Source organism: Terrapene carolina, unplaced genomic scaffold, assembly GCF_002925995.2.
Source record: "Terrapene carolina triunguis isolate 2854851 unplaced genomic scaffold, T_m_triunguis-2.0 Scaffold141, whole genome shotgun sequence".
NCBI lineage: Eukaryota > Metazoa > Chordata > Testudines > Emydidae > Terrapene > Terrapene triunguis.
Window position 1 is genome coordinate 9,618,401 of NW_020664492.1, and position 21,275 is coordinate 9,639,675.

General features: G+C 40.0%; 1 protein-coding gene across 1 annotated transcript in view; it reads left to right on the forward strand.

The window, feature by feature from the left end:
* The window catches only part of LOC113406807 (neurobeachin-like), a 942,582-nt gene that overhangs the window by 278,571 nt on the left and 642,736 nt on the right, over positions 1-21,275 (forward strand). Inside the window, exons 18-21 of the mRNA XM_029911985.1 lie at positions 13,259-13,340; positions 13,542-13,665; positions 14,070-14,262; positions 14,536-15,555. Coding sequence (XP_029767845.1) covers positions 13,259-13,340; positions 13,542-13,665; positions 14,070-14,262; positions 14,536-15,555 — 1,419 coding nt within the window. The remainder of the gene's footprint in view (positions 1-13,258; positions 13,341-13,541; positions 13,666-14,069; positions 14,263-14,535; positions 15,556-21,275) is intronic.

Consider the following 21,275-nt stretch of genomic DNA (forward strand, 5'->3'; position numbering starts at 1 on the left):
TACCTATAGGGGTGGCTTCATCCATCCCTGCTTCCTTGTGTTCAGGGAGAAAGACATAAAGGGCAAAGCTGCCCCACTCCTCCTTCAGTTGCTTCTTACTGTTTGTGGTCAGTAACTGGAGCATTCAGAACAAAGTTATGGGTACTTCAGCTTACTTTTTGTCTAATGGCACTGTTCTTCATACATTGGACTTTTTTTTTCTTTCTACTTTTTAATTTGTTTAAATTTTTCTTTTCTTCATTTTTCTAATCAGGTGGGCCTCTGGGCCTTGCCTGGTACTGGTGGAGCCTATAACAAAGTCTCCGGGTTTCAAGCCTGATTCTGGTTGTTGAAAGCCAATGTCTACCAGTGACCCTCATTTGGGCTGCCTAACATGCTGCATTGAAGACCATCTAAGAGACAGGTGCTCAATCTGCTGGGGCTTAAAAAGCAGAATGAAAATGCTGAGAGGAGCACCTCAACTTTCCATGTATTCCATATATTGTTATGGAAGTGGCTCTTTGTCTGGCATCCAAACCCTCTTGGTCATGGTGAGGGAGCTCATTCACAGCTCCTTCCGGGTGTGCTCCCTTGGCATTGCCAACAGAGAGAAGTCTTGGGAGATCCCCATTGCCAGTATTGCTCTTTCAAGACCTAAGACACAGAACAATCCAAGTCTCAAAAACACAAGAAAAAGTTGTCATCCGGTTCTTTGAGGTTCATGGTATGGGACTTCCTACAGAAGGTCAATCTGGTACCAAGGGTAAAATGTGCTCTTTGGCTTGAAGCTCCCTGGTACCGGCTCACGCTGACACCCATAGACCTGACGCATTGACTCCAGTACCCTCCCTCCGGGGACCATCAAGACCAGCTACTTCTTTGGCTATGACAATACATCAGCCATCACTGATCACAGTGGGACAACCTCCTATACTGGTGTCAACAATTGTGGAGTCCTGTACGGCAGTGAGAGATCTATTATGCCATTTGGTACTGCCATCACCATTGATTCAGGGTGAAGAAGCTATTCTAGCACCGTCACAGGTACCACACTTGTAGGCTCTAGTATAGTCTGCTGTGGGCCCATCAACCTTAGGCCAGTTAATATATTCATCTGTCTCCTCTGTGTCTGTCTTTAGACCTCTGGAAATGACTCCATATCTTTGCATGATTCCAATAGTTACGAAGCCTTTCATGCTCACAGTTCCAGGCTCTGAAGACTCCTCCCAGTGTCACACTGCCTTGTCTTTAGGATGAGGGTCTGGAACTGGAAGTGTTCTCAGTGGTACCAGAGAATTTAAAGTCTACCAAGAGCTCCTCAGAAGAATACAAGTAGAGATGGTGAAGGAGAATACCAGAATAGTTTGTTGTAAAGGTAGCCCTACCTATAAGTAAGGCCATCATGTGGCCTGTTAAGATCCTGTGGCAAACTTTCATCTGTTCCACTGGTGGATAAAAGAATGGATTGTAAACACCAGCTTCTATCCCAAGGTTTTGAGCAGTTTTACTTACATGCTGTTCCAGGCTCACTATTAGCTGCAGTAAATTACAGATATCATCAAGGCCAGGGACAAGGGTATCCCCATAGAAAAATATGCAAAAAAACCAAGATCTCTTGGGGGGAGATTTATTCCACAATGAATTTTCCTCTTATTGTCAATCATCAAGCTCCATTGGCCCGTTATGACTATTTTAATTGTGAGGCAATATCTCAGTTTGCAAATAAATTGCCAGAAGGCTCTTGGGAACCGTTCCAGTCTCTTGCTAAGGAAAATCTGGTCTCTTGATCATCTCTACAGGCTTCTTTAGATGCAGCAGGTTCTGTGGCCAAGCCTATGGTGACAGCAGTAACTGTGCACCATTCTTCCTGGTTGCAGTCATCAGAAGTACAACAGATGATTGAGAACCTCCCTTTAAAGGACTGTACCTTATTCTCATCCAAAATGGATGAGGCATTATGCACACTATAGGACTCTAGAGCAGTCTTGAAGTTGTTAAGTCTGTACATCCAGGATATAAAGAGGACAAAATATCATCCTCAATATCCGTGAAGACAGCAATTCTAGTCCTATAGACAGCCTGACCATTCTACATGCAAGCAAAACTCTTGGGAGCTGGAGGCTTCCTGCTCCATATCCTCAGTCACATCATCCAGCAGCCACAAGCCTCAAAGGCCCCTGTTTGATTCCTACGTTGAGGACAGCAGGCTTAACTTGCCAGATCTTTCTGGCCCTTCTCCTCCCTTCAGGAAGAAGCTTATCACATTCCCTGCTTGCTGTCACCTCAAACAAGTGGGTACAAAGCATGGTGGAATTGGGATATACTCTACAACTCTTTCTCTCCTCTACTCCCATGCCACTTTCCGGTCCCTTTTCGGGGACCATTCTCAAGAGTCTGTGCTAATTCAAGAAGTGCAGACCCTAGGTTCTTTGGGAGCTGAAGAAGTGCCGCCTCTTCTTCAAGGCAGGGATTTCCCTCCCCCCACCCCCATACTTTCTAATAACCAAAGCCAGAAGAGTCTGACTGATCCTAGACCTTTGGAGTCTAAACAGATACATAAAAAAATCTAAAGTTCCATATGGTGCCCCTTGCTCCTGTTATTCTTCCCCTTGATTCAGGATACTGTTAAGCTGAATTAGATTTATAGGATGCCTACTTTTGATGTGGCAAACCACCCTGGTCACAGGAGATTCCTAAGGTGCGTGGAATGAGAGGATCATTAACATTCACAGTTCTGCCCTTAGGTTTGTTATTGTCACTGAGGCTTTTCACCAAGTGCATGGCAGTAATTGCAGCCTACCCCTGCCAGGCAGATGTTCATGTGTACTCTTGCCTGGATGCTTGGTTGGTTTGGGGTTGTTCTGGGCACCAAATAAAGTCCACTGTCTGTCAGACTATCTAACTGTTCAGCAACCTGGTCCTGAGTGTAAACAAAGAGACATCAATGTTATCACCTCTACAAATAAGAGTTAATTGGAATGGTCCTAGTCTAGACCTCTGCCAGGGCTTTTCTGTCTCTTGCCAGGTTCCACGCTATATAGGATCTCTTGTTACCATGACTTTTAAAACCCAAAGATCTTGGTAACTATTACTCTTGGTGAGGTGGTGGCAGGAAATAAATCAATGGAGACATGGCTGTCTGACCAGTAGGTGGCTAGCACAATCAGTACAATACCAGAGTGCTTTCACTTAAAGCTGCACTTTATTTTAGTCTCAAGCACTTACACACATCCACAACAGGTTACTAAAACACCCCAAAAATCAATAATTACTGAAGTCTGGAGTGGTCTTTGAGTGGTACAATGACAGCCGTCCGATTGGCCAGTCTTGCAGCTGCTGTTGGGGACCCTAAGCTATGTCTATGAAGTGTAACTGAAGAGTCCACCTACCCCATACTTTTGCTCCTTATTTATTTGGGTTAGTGTAACAATAACATGTCAATAAAAAAAAAAAAAACTCTTAAGCAAACCATTTCTAAGTTTAAGGAAGAGGTGTCCTAAAGCCATTAATTAGACAGATGGGTTTTTGCAGAGCCTGCATATTTTGAGGACCCTGAGAAACCTATCTCAAAGGGCAGATATAGATAACCTTTCTGTTTTTCTAAAATACATAACTCAGCAATTTTAACAGAGATCTTATCAGAAAGGACACAGGGCCAGCTCCCCCCTCAACTCCCTCTCCTCCTGGCTTCTTGCTAAGGCTACTGTACAGGTCCACTAAAGGCTTACTGACTTGGCTGCTTTGTCAATAATTATTAATAGTAGTCCAAGCATTTTGCTGGTGTGCCAAAATCACTTCGTACTCTGTGTGTGTCACTCAAGGATCAGTCATGAGCCACAGAGAGGAATTGCCTTAGGCTTCTAGATCTCACAACTGCATGTGATCCCTTATGCCATGTTGCACCTCAGAGCAGTGCAATCTTGGCTGAAGTCAGTCTGTCATCTTCATATTCACCAACTTGACAAGCTAGTATATATCCCGGACAGAACGCTGGGATCTCTGAATTGGTGGATGAGCCAAGACAACATGTGTGCGGGGGGGAATCACCTTCTTTCTACTTCCCCTTCTATTACTTTGGTAACACATACTTCAGCCATGGGGTGGGTGGGGAGTGAACATGGACAATCTTCAGGCTCAGCCTGTCCATGAGGCCCATTTACACATACATGTTCTTAACTTGCACGTCTTGTCAGACGTCACCAGTGTGGTGCTCTGCTCTGTTCAATGATAAGTCGGCTGCATGTGTGTTCCCTCTTTGTGCTGCCCCGGCTCTGCAGATAGCTGACACAGCAGACCCCGAGAGAACCCCCAATGACCACAGACTCCAATAAGGTATGAAGGCACCCGACCAGGTTTATTGCCAAACGAAACACAGTCTCTAGCTCCCCATATCAGATGTCTACAGTTCTGCTAGTACATATGTGCTCCCTGACAATGGACCGGCTCAGTCAGTGGTGGGACTTACCACTAGGCCAGACAAAGACATCCACTCAAGGGTACATTCTTATACACCGGTACAAACAAGTTACACATCACACCTGACATATTGACATAGGGTGCTGCCTCTCTCCTGGTACATGTTGGTTCGAACCAACAACTCTATCCATCATATTACCCTTTTGCCCATCTTTAGGATGGGTCAGCCTGTTCCTTGTTATGTGTGGAATGTGCAAGTATCGGAGTGTTCTTGTTACCATCCTGGCACATGTTTATATCTCTAGTGTCCAGTATCTTTTAGGTACGTGCATTTTTACAACTTCTTGCCAGCTTCTGTGAGAAGGGCCTGCCTCTGGCTCACAGTTTAACTTTGCTTTATGTTAACAGTCTTGTCTTGACCATTACTTTAGTTCAGGCCTTAGACCTCATACCAGGCCTCTGATACAAGGGTTTATGTTGCAGGGCCTCATCTTACTACAGCACACAAAAACTGTTTGAGAGCAATTCCTGCCTCACATTCAGTGCAAGACTGCACACATGTGCTCACCAGTAACATCATAGCAGTGTTCTGCATGAACAAATTAGGACACTAGGTCAAGACAGTATGGAACAAATTCTGAAACTTGTGCATATGGAGCTTGGTCGTTCCCAGGGCATCTTAGTTGCTGGGTGTTTGAGATGGCCTGGCAGATCACTTGAGCAGATCCTTCAGCTTAGACCACAAATGGTCTCTCAACACTGCTGTTCCAGCTTCACTATTTTCTGGGACAAGGACCTGCTGTATGCATACCCACCAGTACCTCTAATCCCCAAGGTCATTTTCAAGCTGAACCAAAATCGAGGTAAAATGATCTTCATAGCTCCTGCCTGGCTGCGGCAACTATGTTATTCCAACCTACTCAAGCTGTCCACTTGGGAACTCTTGCTCTTACCACTAATCAGAGACCTGATAATTGAGAATCACAGGCACGTACTGCACCTGAATCCTCAGGTGTTGTACCTCATGGTTTGGTTCATCAGTGGTTAAATACAGAGGAGGAACACAGTTCAGTGGCAGTCCAGAACATCATCTTTAATAGTAGAGACATACGATGGGTGAGGTAATATCTTTTATTAGACCAACTTCTGTTGGTGAGAGAGACGAGCTTTCAAGACAGAAAAGCTCTGTGTAGCACAAAAGCTTCTCTCTCACCAACAGAAGTTGATCTAATAAAAGATATTACTTCACCCACTTTTTCTCTCCAATATCCTTGGATCAACATGGCTACAACACTGTACGCATCCTTAATAGTAGGAAACCTTCCACTAGAACTACTTACCTTAGTGTAAATGGAAGTGCTTCTCTGCCTGGGCCCCTACCCATAATGTGCCTTTTAGTACAGAAATTTTTAATCAAGTTTTGAGTATGTTTTGCATTTTTAGGAGTCATGTGTAACACACTCATCTCCATTAAGGTGCCTCTGACTGCAGTCTCAGCGCTTCATACTGGAATTAATGGTAGAACTGTTTTTACCAACCTTATTGTGACCAGGTTCATCAAAGGTCTAGATGGACTGTTTCCACCTTTTCGCGATACGGTGCCACCTTGGGACTTGAATTTAGTTTTGTCTGCTCTTGTGGGCCCTCCATTTAAGCCTTTAGCATCTTGTTCATTTCTGCACCTCTCAGCAAAGGTGGCCTTCTTGGTAGCCATCACCTGGGCTAGGAGAGTAGGTGAACTGAATGCCCTTGAAATTGATCCTCCAAACACCATTTTCTATGAAGACAAGGTCCAACTTAGGCCTCACCCTAAGTTTCTGTCAAAGATGGTATCGGATTTCCACCTAAATCAATCTATATACTTGCTGGTTTTTTCCCAAAACGCATGCTTACAAGGATGAACAAAACCTGCACATTTTGGATGTGTGTTGACCTTTAGCGTTTTAACTGATCAGGACAAAGACTTTCCAGGTATCTTCCCAGATCTTTGTTTCTTATGCGGAATGAGTTAGAGGTCAATCAATTACAGCACAGTGACTTTCAAAATGGATTACCAACTGCATCACTGTGTTACACTGCCAAAAGCACAGCACATCCTGAGAAGCTGCCAACGCACTCAACTAGACAACACATTCAGCCTCTGCAACATTCATGGGACATGTCCCTATCGTGAACATCGGCAGAGCAGCAACATGGTCATCTGTCTGTATGTTTACTAGACTGTATGCACTTACTGAGAAAGCAGTCCTATAGTCCCTCTTGCAATGAGACTCTGAGCCCCACTGCCTTTAATAACACCTTCGGAGTCACCCACAGTATAATAGACACATGCAAGCACTCAAGAAAAAGCAGTTGTTCATCCTTTCATAACTGTTGTTCTTTGAGAGACATTGCATAAGTCCATTACACAACCCACCATCCTTCCAATTGGGCTTTTGGTGGGAGGGAACTAAAGGAGGGGTGCGGTGGCTCTACCCTTTATACCCTCCTATCTAAGCAGGAGGAGCCTGAGATGGGCGGAGCCGCCACTCCAACTAACACTAGGGAAAATTGAACATATACCTATGATGTGATGGACGCATGCAACACATCTAGAAGAATAATAGTTATGAAAGGGTGAATAGTGACTGCTTTTTCTCTTAATTTGGCCCTGCATTAACATGTGAGGCAGATTTTAAATCTCTTATTTTGGAGGTTTAACTAAGTATGAGTATCTTTAGGGTGCCTTTTTAAGTTATTTTTCTTCATTAAGTGGCTAAGTCAACCCACTGAGGAACTGAAGGGTGGGAGTGAGTGGTTGTGAGGAGAGTAGGAGCCCTGATTTGTTAATATTAGTGATTGAGGTACTGTCATTTGAAGGGAACATAGGATATTTTAGGCAACATCTACAGTATGAGCTAGGGGTGTGATTCCCAGCTCAAGTACACATACTTACACACTAGCTCTCATTTGAACTACCATGCTAAACGTAGTAATGTACCCATGGTAGTATGGGCAGCAGCAGGGGTGGCATGGCCTAACTCTCCCAAGTACTTACTCATGGGGCTCAGGCGGGTTTGTAGGCTAGGCAGTTAACTCATGCCCTGCTGCCTGTGCTATGAGGCTACGCTACTGTCTTTATTGTACTAGTTCAGATGAGGGCTAGCACAAATATGTGTAGAAATCATGCCTTTAATTCTTAGCATAGACATAGCTTGAGGTGATCTGCTCCACTTTACTTATGAATATGCTTCTGTAGCACTTGTGGCTGCTTAGTAGAAGTTCATGAAGTTTCTTTCCAAAGTGCATCTGCACTACACTGCACCAATTTCTGTTGCAAAACTCTTCCAGCTGTGTCTTACATCAAAAGTTCTCACCTAATATTTAATCATGTCCTTAAACTATCCTAGGTGGGGTTTTTTTAAGTGTGGGCTCTGCTTGAGCTAGCCTGCTAAAAACAGTAGTGTAGCCGGGGTAGCATGTGCAGTGGCTTGGGGCCATCTATATAGATACCTAGGGGGTCCAGGTGCGTTTGTACTTAGGTGACTAACTCAAGCTGCTACCCATGCTACCTCTGTCTACAATACTATTTTTAGTATTGTCTCCCACGCTGGGAAGCATGATCCCAACTCCAGTGTAGATGTATCCTAAGGCATGTGATTATGCCTTTCTCCTGATCTAGGATAGAGCCCACTTTTAAGAAACACCTAGGATAGTTTATGGATATTATTCAGGGTGGATTTGATTTAAATTACTAGTCAGGAAGACTCTCCTTAATCATGGATTTCTACATAAAAGTGCATTCTTGTTGGTTGTTATAACTTTAATACATATTCTTCACAACTCAGAGATAGATGTAGATTTCATTTTTAGAAGGGACACACTATACATTTTTAAACAGTGATTTATTTTGAAAACTTTTCAGATTAGTTTTACAGCTATATCAGAAAATGAATGATTGTTTGGTTATTTCATTTACCAAAGGTAATTGAAGCAGATATTTATGAAGTCATTGGGAGGTGAACTATCTCCAATTCAACAGGCTAATCATCACAGGACAGACATTTAAATTGTTTATTTTTAACTGAAACAACGACGTTATGTATTCTGGATTTTTTTTTCAATAGCAAACATATAATAATTTAACAAAAGAAGCATATGATTTTTTGAATTTAGTTAAGCATTCAAGCTTTTTAAAATCTGGTTTGTTTTTATTAAAATTGTTTTTAACTAAAATAGTTAAATGAAATACATTTTTTTAAAAAACAAAAATTAAATTGACTGTGTCAGCCAGGTCAACATGAAAAACTTAAAATATTGGCTTCTGCAGCTAACTCAGTCATCTTCACCTTCATTTTCCTGTTGTTCATAATCTGGAAAAGAAAAACAAGCTTTCCTGCTTTTTCAGGTCCCAAATGATTTCTCAATTTGAAATGAATTAGTCCAAAGGAAGAAAATATTCATTCTACACCAGCAGAAGAAGCTACTGCTGTTAAAAGTGAGATTATCACTTCAACAGTCCCTGAATCCAAGTGCTTAAGTGACTTCCACCAGTTCACTGGTGTGACTTTCTTTAAAACATCATCAGCAAACATATATTTCTTGAATAGTTCACCCTTAGCTCTGAAGTTTATTATAGTTGGCATTATGGAGGGGTGATTGCTGGATGTCCATGTCATAGCCAACTCCTCTTCTTCAGCATTTAAGGTTTGACCCTGGTACCGAGTATTGAGAATATTTGCAAGAAAATGAGCTGGAAATAATGCTTGTCCCATTCGTTTCTTTAATGCTTGTAATTTAACTCTGTCATTGCATATTTCTCTTATTAAGATCTCACTCAGTTCCTTCCAAATTTCAACAGCGTCAGCAATAAAACAGCTATTTCCCTGCATTTTGTTCAAGGATACAGAAATAGGCTTCAGGGTACTCAGCATGTGTTCAACATTTCTCTTAAGCCCAATGCTGAGAACTTTGGCTGTGATAGTGCCATCTATTTTTTCATGATTTTGTTCCTAACTTGTCATCAGATTAGGCCAGTTCTTGATATAGTGCTCAAAACAGTCCACTGCTGAGTTCTATTGCACGTCTTGTGAGAGAGTTAGCTTGGTTCCTCCCACTTTTTTCAGAGCACCTGCTGCAAAGTGGTTGTTACAGAAGTATTTTGCAATTTCAACAACATTAGCTGTTATTTCTGGAACACTGAAGTCTTTGGCTAGGAGGTGTATCAAATGAGCATTGCAACTGAGTTATTTGTTATTAACTTGGGACTCTCTTCTAAATAATTTCTCCTCATCTTGGATACATTTGCAGCACTGTCTGTGACCAAGTTGCGTACTAGACATGTGAATTTTTTTTCACAGTTTGTTATAGCTTTTACTGCTGCTACTTGTAAGTATTTTGCTGTGTGTGCATTTCCTGATGTATCAATTGTTTCTGTAAGGAGGACATTCCCTTCTTCTGTTGTCACACAAGCGCATACAATGGGATCGTTGTGGACATTGCTTAACAATTTCACCCTCTAGACCTTTTGCACGCTGCTCAATTTTCTTTCATACACTTTATCTAGAAATTTGCATATGATATCTGCTCTGTTGGGTGGACTGTATCCTGGTCTTAATGACTGAACAATGTTAATGAAGCGTGGGTTCTCAATCATATGGAAAGGAGAGTTTGTTACATAAACAAACCGGGCAATTTTTTCATCAATTACCTCTTTTTGTAATCACAAATTTATATATGGTGGTTTCTGGATGATGGAGGTTTTTTTTTTTCTTTTTGCTACAGGTGATATACTGTGGCTATGTGACATACATGATGTGACTGAAACATGATCATTGGCAGATAACTCTGAAACTATATAAAATAATGGTGATCTTGTCAGGATAGTCTTCAGAATCCTGTATGTTGAGGATGGATTCTCCTTTTAAAAAAAAAAAAAAAAAAAGTCAATGCAGTTATTTAATTATTATTACCATACTGCTCATTTAGTACTACTCATTGCATTCACTAACACTCAGAACTACTTTAAAGGTGAAGTTGCAAAAGGAAGATCTGCCTGTTTCAGCTATTTATTTTTTTATCACAACTGCATCTAAAATGATAGTACTATAGAGTAACAGCTATATTTTTTGCTCAAACATGAGAATTCAAGAATAGTCCAGAAGGAAGACAGGCAGTCCTTAAGAAAGAAGTATGAAATAAAAAAGTTTACCAACCTGAAGATCCTGCGTGTTCAGATATGTTAACTTCATCATATTCAATGCAGCTTCCTCCTGAGAAGGAACACTTCTCATTATGTTGTTTTATTCGGGCACCAGCCCTGGTATTTCTTTGTTGCACTGTTTGCATTTTGCACGCATGCCAATCTTACCCACAGGTAGAGGGACTTCATTAAAATATTCCCAAACTGGGTCTCTCTTACGGCCTGCTGCCATTATAGGTTTTCCCTTCTAGTGAGAGAATTGTATGGTAGATCTCAAATCAATGAAGGCTACACTTGGAAAGACCTCAAGACTTTTGGAATATGCTGCTCAAACAGTTTCACTTTTGTTTCTACTGCCTGTCCCTCCCTTCTCACATTTATCTCCAGACTTCTTCTCCTTGTCCAGATCTATTCCACCCCCAACAATCTTTTATTCATTTAACTTTTTGAAACTTTGCACTTTTAGAGAGAGGAAAGGGATCGACTCTGTGCACACAAATTTGCGGAGGGACAATAGGGTTGAGGTCTGTTATTTCTCACCTCTCTATATATTATTTATTTATTTATTTATTTTATTTAAAACCATTTTTGCTGTTAACAAGCATGTTATCTCTGGAGACACAAATCCACAATTTGAGAACTGCAAAACTAAGCATCTCTGATGGTATCTTCTAGACTGAGCACTGAGTCCCATTGGATAGAAAGATTAACCTAAATAATCTATACAGAAGCCTCTGGAACCTCATAAGATTGGGTCCCTAATCCATGAACTATTGGAACTCATTTACAAAACTTTTCTTAAACGTTACTTGAATATATTGTCTCATACTATAGAATTAGAATTTATAATCCCTATTTCATGATGAGATATCTTTGAGCTATAATGTATCTTAATTAAAACTATCTTTAGATAGTTTTTTTCCTCAACAACATTTTATCAAAAAAATCTGATTTAAATAAAAAAAAATCTAATTTCTACCCACCCTAATATGATTTAAATATTAGGTGAAAACAACTTTGACAAAGCTGGAATTTTTTTCTATCAAAAATTGAGGCTAATATGACTTTGTATGGGGGTGTCTGTATTCTAGCAAACGATGCAGCCTGAATTCAGGACCAGTAGTTTGATTGACAGGAGAGAAAAGGGGGCAGTTGGGTAGCTACTGAAAAAGTTTTGACATTGTGCAAGTAGTTTTATTATTCTAGTTGACAGAGAAATTTTAATTGACTATTAGTTAATTTATTCAACCTCAGTAGTATTTAATTTCTCTTTAGTTCCTGGATGCTACGTAGTTGGGGAGATTATTTTTATTTCATTTTTGATATACAGAGGGGTTGATCTGTGAGCACCATATCACTATCACTATGACTAGTCTTAATAAAATATTTTTGGTAAAAATGCATCTTTTAATGTTAACCATGTGTTTATGGCTTTGCTGGACTGGGCTTTAATTTGTGCTGTTACTTCAATTACATACTCAAAGTAACTGCATACAAATGATCAGCTGCACAGTTCACTTTTCATTTGTGTACACAATAACTGTCATTATATGCTGAATCTTAATTATACATGTACTTGTGCACATACCCTCATAGGGGCTGTAATGCAGGTCTGACTTTTTTTTTTTCCGTGATCAATACAGATATTTTTAGAAAGGTGTGCCCTGAGATAAGTTTTCAAAAGTTTGAGCAACATTTCATGTTCGGTACCTCTGTAAAATCTATTGAATATACAGCTTTTCTTTTCACTTTTGCCATATATTAAGTTTATGAAGGACCCCAAAGTGCTTACAGCATTTGAATTTTGAAGTCACTTAACACAGACTCTGAAGTAGAACTAAATGTGGGTGAAACATAGTTTGAATTGTACATAGTAAAACTACATAATAGTTTACATATCACTAACACTTACAATAGAGCAAGAAGCTACATTCTTTACGTTACAAAAGTAAAATATATTCCCAATACTCCAAATAACCAATTTAATTGTCAATATCATCAAGCTTTGATATAGTAGAGAACATTTCCCCTGACTTCAGTTTTTAGATTCTCTACAGGATTCTTTGTGTATTGAGCCATATGCGTAGTTGTATATAGATTTCTATTAACTGTGGCTTTCTTTAATTTGAATCAGTACCTGAAACCATACCGTTTTTTTGGCAGCATATGGTTTGAACAGATCTGTATATTCAAACTAATAATACTATTACACAAAAGTCAGTCAAGATTTCATTTACAAAATGTTCACATATGAGACACCTATCTGTAGTGGAAATATGTGAATTTTTGACAGTTTTACAGCAAAATGTTCTGCGGTGATACTGAACTCTAATAAAAATAATCTAGATATTAAGGTGAATTGGAACCAGAAGAGAGGGGGTGCTTTAACATTTAAAAACAGTTTTAAAATGTTCATAGCTGTCCAAGAATACATTTATTTGTTAATATATTATAATGAAAACTTGATTCCTAGCATTCAGGATTGGTTTGTCATTAAAATCTTTCTTCCTTTGCATCGTTGCAGCAATATTATTTTTTTACTAAAGCATTTTTTGTATCAAGGCCTAACACACACATTGTTCCATTGTTCATAATAAACCACAGCACAATAAGATCAAATAGAAATTTGAAGTTTATGCTATAAAATTAATAGATGGTAAATAAATAATTGGTTTGTTTTAGATTTTGACAGAACAAGTATGCACTCAAGTTGTTCATAAACCACATCCAGAGCCAGATTCTACAGTGAAAATTCAGAATCCAAGTAAGGAGATTATTTTGTTTGTTTCAAATTAATGGCGAGAGGTTGTTTTTTTAAGAAAGTGTTATTTCACATTGCAAGAGCAGTTAATATGTTGAATACTTCAAAGAAAATTGGCTTTTATTCAATACTTTTATGATTTCAACAGCTGGTTTTTGGATGGGATTTAAAAATGTGTTATGTAACATATTTGCTCTTTTACAGTGATTCTTAAAGTGGTGGCAACATTGTTAAAAAATTCCACACCAAGTGCAGAGCTGATGGAAGTTCGGCGTTTGTTTTTATCTGATATGATAAAACTTTTCAGTAATAGTCGTGAAAACAGAAGGTATGTAAATCAAATATTATTTCTCCCAATAACAGAAATAGGTCACCTGTTGCCACACTCAATGTCGTTAACACACAAGAAATTTTGGATAAAAGTCTTGACTATTGTAATGTGCAGTTTTACATAATATGCAATAAATATGTGGTTAAAACAAATGGTATGAACATCCGGTAGTTAATTTTAAATCAGTGATAGATATTTTTGTTTTGTTCACAATGCTTTACTTAACATTTTAAGATCATGAATTTAAAACAAAAATAAGTGATCTATTAAGATTACATTGAAGCTCATAGGAGAGAGGCTATTTCAATTGTTTTTTATCCCGTTTTACTCATCTGAATTTAAAAAATGAAAAAAAGTTGAATTTCATTTGGATATATTTTGACCTAATTATTTTACTTTAGATGTTTACTTCAGTGTTCGGTGTGGCAGGACTGGATGTTTTCTCTGGGATATATTAACCCTAAGAACTCTGAAGAACAGAAAATCACAGAGATGGTGTACAACATCTTCCGTATTCTCTTGTATCATGCAATAAAATATGAATGGGGAGGCTGGAGGGTCTGGGTGGATACTCTTTCTATAGCACATTCCAAGGTAAGAATTAGTTTCTGGAGTTTCTGTTGATCCCAATATCTCCCTAAGCCAAAGGGGCCAGTAATACAGTAGATACAATGTAAAGTGATTTAGTGCCATCTTGTGGATAGCATAGGGCATGATAGTTTAGCATTTTTCTTTATTAGTGTGAGTTCTTTGCTGTGAAATGTTTAATGAACTATACATTAATTATACTATTGATTTCCCCCCCCCCCCCAAATTGATAAAGTATATATTTACTCTGAAATTATGATCTGTCATGTTCCATTTAAGGTCACCTATGAAGCTCACAAGGAGTATCTAGCAAAAATGTATGAAGAATATCAAAGGCAAGAGGAAGAGAACATAAAAAAGGGGAAAAAGGGGAATGTGAGCACTATCTCAGGCCTTTCATCTCAGACAACAGGAGCAAAAGGTGGACTGGAAATTCGAGAGATAGAAGACCTTTCACAAAGCCAAAGCCCAGAAAGTGAAACAGATTACCCTGTCAGCAGAGATACCAGGGACTTGCTCATGGCTACAAAGGTGTCAGATGATGTGCTTGGAAGTTCAGATAGACCAGGAGGGGGTGTACATGTTGAGGTTCATGATCTGTTAGTTGATATAAAAGCTGAAAAGGTAGAAGCCACAGAAGTAAAGCTTGATGATATGGATTTATCACCAGAGACTCTGGTAACTGGAGAGAATGGTGCCCTCGTGGAAGTTGAATCCCTTTTAGATAACGTATATTGTGCTGCTGTTGAGAAACTCCAAAACAATGTCCATGGTAGTGTTGGTATCATTAAGAAAAGCGAAGAGAAGGATAATGGGCCTTTGATAACACTGGCTGACGAGAAAGATGAACCTTCTACTAACAATACCTCATTTCTTTTTGATAAAATACCCAACCAAGAAGAGAAACTTCTCCCTGAACTTTCCAGTAATCACATTACTATTCCAAATGTACAAGAGACTCAAATGCATCTTGGTGTAAGTGATGATCTTGGATTGCTTGCTCACATGACTGGTAGTGTAGATATAACATGTACTTCAAGTATAATAGAGGATAAGGAGTTCAAGATTCATACCACTTCAGATGGAATGAGCAACCTTTCTGAAAGGGAGTTAGCTTCATCATCCAAAGGATTAGAATATGCTGAGATGACAGCTACAACCCTGGAGACAGAGTCTTCTGGTAGCAAAAGTCTACCTAATGTTGATGCAGGAAGTATAATATCAGATACAGAAAGATCTGATGATGGTAAAGAAGCAGGGAAGGAGATAAGGAAGATCCAGACAACTACTACAACCCAAGTAAGTTAGAGGTGCTATAATTATATCCGTATGTGACATATATGTATTTGATTACAGGATAATTAATCCAATCACAAAAGTATATCTAATCACTGCTGTGGCCAACTTTTAAAGGTATTCTTTTTAGCATCATATCAGAAATATGTCTTGCAAACATTTTTATTTTCAAAATGGTTGGTCCATGTTTAATGATGTTATTTTACCATAAGAAAATCTCACTCATTGCAATTATGGAATATCACTTTAAAAATTTTGCTGGAGAAATATATTATTAGCCCACATGATTTATTTCTTGTGGATAATGTGACTAATAATTAAAAACGTTTATTGTATGCATCTAAATTCTTTTTTTCTGTTTTAAGGCTAGAAATGTTTGTATTTTACTTAAGCAAGGTGCGTGAGGTAATAATTTTATTGGACCCACTTCTCTCACATCAATAGAAGTTGGTCCAGTAAAAGAGATTACCTTAGCCAAGTTGTCTCTCTAATACCTGGGACCAACATGGCTACAACCATGCTGTATTTTACTTAGGCTTTTTGGTAAGACAGAGTATAATAAAATATAAATTCCAGTGTTTCTTATGGTTTAATTCTCTTTGTTTCTCTGTGCCAATCAGTGTTTGGGTAGAGTTTCAACTTTGGAGACAGTACTCAAAACTTTTTTGGTGGTAATATCCTATGCATATAAGAGCCTTACTATCTCATCATTACTAAAGCTACAATTTAGTAATGGGTATTTTTAGTAAAAGTCATGGACAGCTCATGGGCAATAAATAAAAATTCACGGCCTGTGACCTGTCCATGACTTGTATTAAAAATACCTGTAACTAATGTTGGAGGGGGTCACGTGGGGGGGCTTCTGCTGGGTTTGCTCGTTGTCTGCAGCACCAGCTTCTGGGGGGCTGCGGACTGCAGCTACTCTGGCCAGCCACCCAGGGACCACGGCCGGGGCCAGCAGACCACAGCTGCTCCGGCCGCCCCAGGACCGCTGTTAGGGCCGCCCGAGCAGTGGCTGGTTTGGCTGTCCCCGCGGCTGCTCTAGCTGCGGCTGGTGAGGCTGTCCCCTGGTCTCAGAAGCCAGCTGCTTGGGTGACCCTGAGGTCAGCCACACTGCCACTGCAGAAGTCATGGAGGTCGTGGGAAGTCATGGAATCTGTGACTTCCACGAACTCCATGACAGACACGGAGCCCTAATCATTACCAGTCCTTGCTGTCTCCAACATATGAGGAGATCTGTACTCTTATGGGTTGATGCAGTGAAGCATAGAGAAAAGAAGTTCCTAAACTACAGAGAAACTCTTCTGATAATGGAACACCCACAGTATATGGCTTTCCCTGACTGTGCCCAAAGAGAATTATTCACATCCTTAGTCTGTGTCTGTGTTTCTGCACTGGGGTCTCTGGTAAGGGCTTCAACATATCTGACTCTCTCAGACCCCCAAAGGACTATGCTGGGAAAGCTTTACCTGACTACCAAAGGTAGCCACTGGAAATCCTTCTTTTCCTTCAAGGTATCTAGTGGATCATGCTCAGGAAAAAAGGAGCAAGGTAGCAGACAAGATCTCTCTTCCCAAGCCCTCTTAATGGCTATGAATTCTAGGCAGAAAACAGATCAATCTCTTTTACTATGATACACAATCAATGCTCTGCTGAGTAGGTCAGGAGCGCCTAGGGTTTTGGAAATTCTCCACCTCTTCTGCGGATTTCACAGTAGGACCAAGGAGCCCACCAGACTTAGAGCCCCTCCTAGGTTCTAGGCTGGCCCTGCTGAAGTTCTAAGAGCTTCCAGGCCAGAACAACTTCATTTGGTCACTATTCCTCTCCTCTCTTCCTCGCCACTGCTGCTCACCTTACCTGCTGTGCACCGGGGCACATTCCTGTGCCCTCTGCATGACAATAGCAAACATCATCAACTTGGGCCAACAATTCACATATGCATGGGAAACAGGAACTCAGTTTCCAGTTTGGATTGCCTTATTGTTGCCCACCTTCCAGCCCTACTGTCTCCCTCCATGGCCAGGCTTTACACCACTGGTCTCACTCCACCACCATGAGGCTGTGTCTCAACAGACAGCACTTCAATTCAGTTTCCCCCTCCCCCTACAGGAATACTGACAGTCCCAGAATTACCTGATCCTCAGGTACAGGATAAAGATTGTTTCAAGCTGCTAAAGTGGGAGGATAAGCCTGACTTCACTTCCAGGATTGTGCATACATTGTTGGCATCATGGAGGCTCTTGTATTCAGTGTTACAGAAAGACACTGAGATCTTTGCTGAGAATCTCCAGAGTGCGGAAATGGATGACATCACCTTGCCACTCTAGCGATTGCCACATCCACTTAAGGATTCTTGGTAAAGACTTACTTGGCAAAAAGAGAGTCTGATTTAGAGAGAACTTTTAAAATGAACAAACAACTTTCTGCAAACAACCATGTACACAGGTTACTCCTCTAGAGAGGTGGTCAGATGGATTCAGTAGTCAACCAAGTCCCTTGAAACTAGGGATGACAGGTAGAGCTGATACAGATGCTGGCCTGGTAGGATTATGTATAGTAGTTTGCAGCACGCACCACTTAACATAGCATCAGGAACACCTTGAGAGGAATACTGATACCTGTAGCAGCACAATGGTCATCATCTGATCAGACATCTAAGGCTACCTTGTCTTTCTGAAGAACACTGCTGCATGAAGAACTCCAGAATCTGTAGTAGTCTCTCTCAGATATTGAGAATTCAGGGCTTCCAGAAGGCAGTTCCCTCCCCACAAAAACTACAGTACTCCTCTCAAAGTAACAGACTCTGGCTTTCCTGTATCTACCCCTACTGTTCAGGGAGAAGAACGTTCCTTTAACAAGGAGACTGAAAAAGAGTAATGCTAAGCTTCAGTGAGCAGAGATACTGAGCCTCTTCCTCCACTTCCTGCATTTGGCATGTAGGTACAGTACATTGACTTATGCATTGACAAGTGCCATGAGAGGGAGCATGGGTTCTTTTGTATGCAAACTCTCAAATTGGTGAAAACCTTCTCAAAATTACTGCAGCACCTCAAGCAAGGTATAGGATCTGCCACATTTTAAGTCACTCTGCATAATAGAGAAAAACAAAACCCCAAAACCTTTAGTAAAGAAGAAGGTGTCAAAGCTGTTCAAACTGTGATTTTTTTCAGTTGCCAGATGGTTTTTATTCTTAGTCTAAATCATCAAACAAAGACTGCTGATTCCAGGAAAATCAGCAAATGGACTGAGAAATCGGGGAGTAATGGGGAACAGATTGCTTCTATTGTGTAGTGTAGGTTTTTTTGGTTAAAATATCAAAGGGAGAAGGATGTAGGGATATATTCCTCTTCTTTCCTGTTTTAACCAATATCTATATATGGATCTATACATATAGAGAGATAATAAAATAGGCAGAGCTACGCTATCTTATCTTGTCACTGTTACTCTTGTGTTTTCTCCTGTCTCTCCCTTCCCCCCTCCTTTGATAAATTCACTTGTTGCCTTTTGTTCAGATTGTAAATTCATCAGGCCAGGGACTATCTCTTTAATCTTTCGAGTTAGAAGTCCCCAGCACAATGGCACCCTTATCCTTACTGAGGGTACTAAAAACTACTAAAATTAAAAGTGTTTATTCTAAATACTAAATACTTGTTTAGTATGTGATGCAGAAAAAGACTAAACCACAGTACAGATATTTTATATAATCACTAGGAAAACTATGGCCACAGAATTCAAGACTGAAAGATCTCTCCAACTTGTGTAAATATTCTTGATATTTCCAAATTCCATTTTTAGGTGAAATTTCCTCCTCCTTTTGTTCCCACATACTTTATTTTAATTACTGTTGTCTCCCAGGTTTTAGGAGCTGTACCTGGTCTCATTTAAATCAATGGTAAAAATCCCATGACTTCACTGGTGTAGGATCAAGTCTGTAAAAATTATTCTGAGGAGATATAAAATAGACAAGCAGCAGTAGCAGCAGAAATGTAGATCTTAACAGACCAGTTTGACAATTGAGTTAACAATGTGTCCCTCTCCTGCTCTCAAAATGGAGGTTACAACATTTCAGACTAAAGATCAAGTGAACTTTAGAGCTGGGTTTCTGTACTATTCTGCTTTTTACAATGCAAAAATAAATACACCATCGATGTCTTTTTTTCCTGACAATCAGCATGCAGTATTCAGGAATTTGCAATTGAGTGTGATTAAAAAAAATCCACTAACTAAAATGCCATTTAAAGCAACTTGTTCTAAATTTGTTTCATTTAGAATAGAAAAGACGAAAAGAAAAGATCACCCAATCCATCTTCGGCTAATGCTATATTATTCCTTACAATAAAATTTCTTTTGTATTGTCTAGTCTGCTTTTAAAATAATCCCAAGCAATGTGGCTTCTACTATTTCTTTTTTGGGTGATTTCATCATTAGGAAGATTTTCCTAACATTCAGTTTAAATTCTTTCTCTAAAATTTTCCTCCCAGTAATCTTGTGTATCACACTAAATTCCTTTTTCTCCTTTGCGTGTGTTCACCAAGTAAAAACCGCTCAGGACTACCTAGAAATTAAAACTATATAACCCACAAATCAGCCACCTGCTAGGAGACACTAAAGGCTGTCGTGGTACGCCAGAAAACTTGCTCAATTAAGACACAATCAGGTACAAGATACCTGGAAAGCTAGATTTGTACTTCTGAGAAAAAAAGACTATGATGATGATCCTTCTAAAAAAGTATACATTAATACCCCCTGTGACGGGATCCCCGGGGTACAGCCTGAGACTGTGGGACAGCTGTGCCCCCTTAACTCTCCAGCCTAGGCTCTCTCTCACAATGCTTTGCTAGTGACAAGCTGCAAACTCCTCCAGATGCTGTTATCACTCAGCGCAACCGCATGTGGAGCCCCACACCCCAGCTAGATTGCATGAATGCTCCCAAAGCCACTCATGAATCACACAGAGAGAGACACCAGCCAAATCCTCCCAGCTCCAGCCTTGTACCTCAGGAACATGCCATCTTGGACTGCTCAAGATGAGTAGTGCAAGTTTATTAATTGGCTCACCACTTCATCAATGGATATACCACCAGCCTTTGTAAACCTGAGCAGATTTAGCAAATACTTCAGGCAAACTCACTGGTAAAGATAAACAGTAAAATAAGTTTGATTACAAAAAGATAGATTTTAAGTGATTATAAATGATAGGCAAAAAGTCAGAGTGGTTACCAAAATAAAATATAAGCATGCAGTCTAAACTCTCAACCCTATTAGACTGGGCAACATCTAGATTAAGCAGTTTTTCTCACCCCACTGGATATTGCAGATCACAGTACACAGGTTTCACCCTTGAAACCTGGGCCAGTATCCTCTGTTGGAGTCTTCAGTCTTCCGAGTGTCTTTGTTGCTTGCAGCATAGGTGGGGAGTGTGGAGGAGAAAAGGCCAAGCATGGGGCCATTGTGTCTTGTTTTATACCTTTAGTCCCATGTGCTTGGAGAACACAAGTCCAGGCATCTCTGGTGGGCATTGCTGATTCACGTCGTCTCCTGTGAGTCATTGAATTGTAACTCCTCTGCTGGACAATGGCTGGTGATATCTGCTCAGCACCCACCCAGGCTTTAGTTACCTCCCTTGTCGTTATATCTGGAGAGCTAGTATCTGGGCACTTCCCACACCAACAGCATATTTTAGTGAAAACCATACAACTCAATTCTTATAATTTCATATGCAA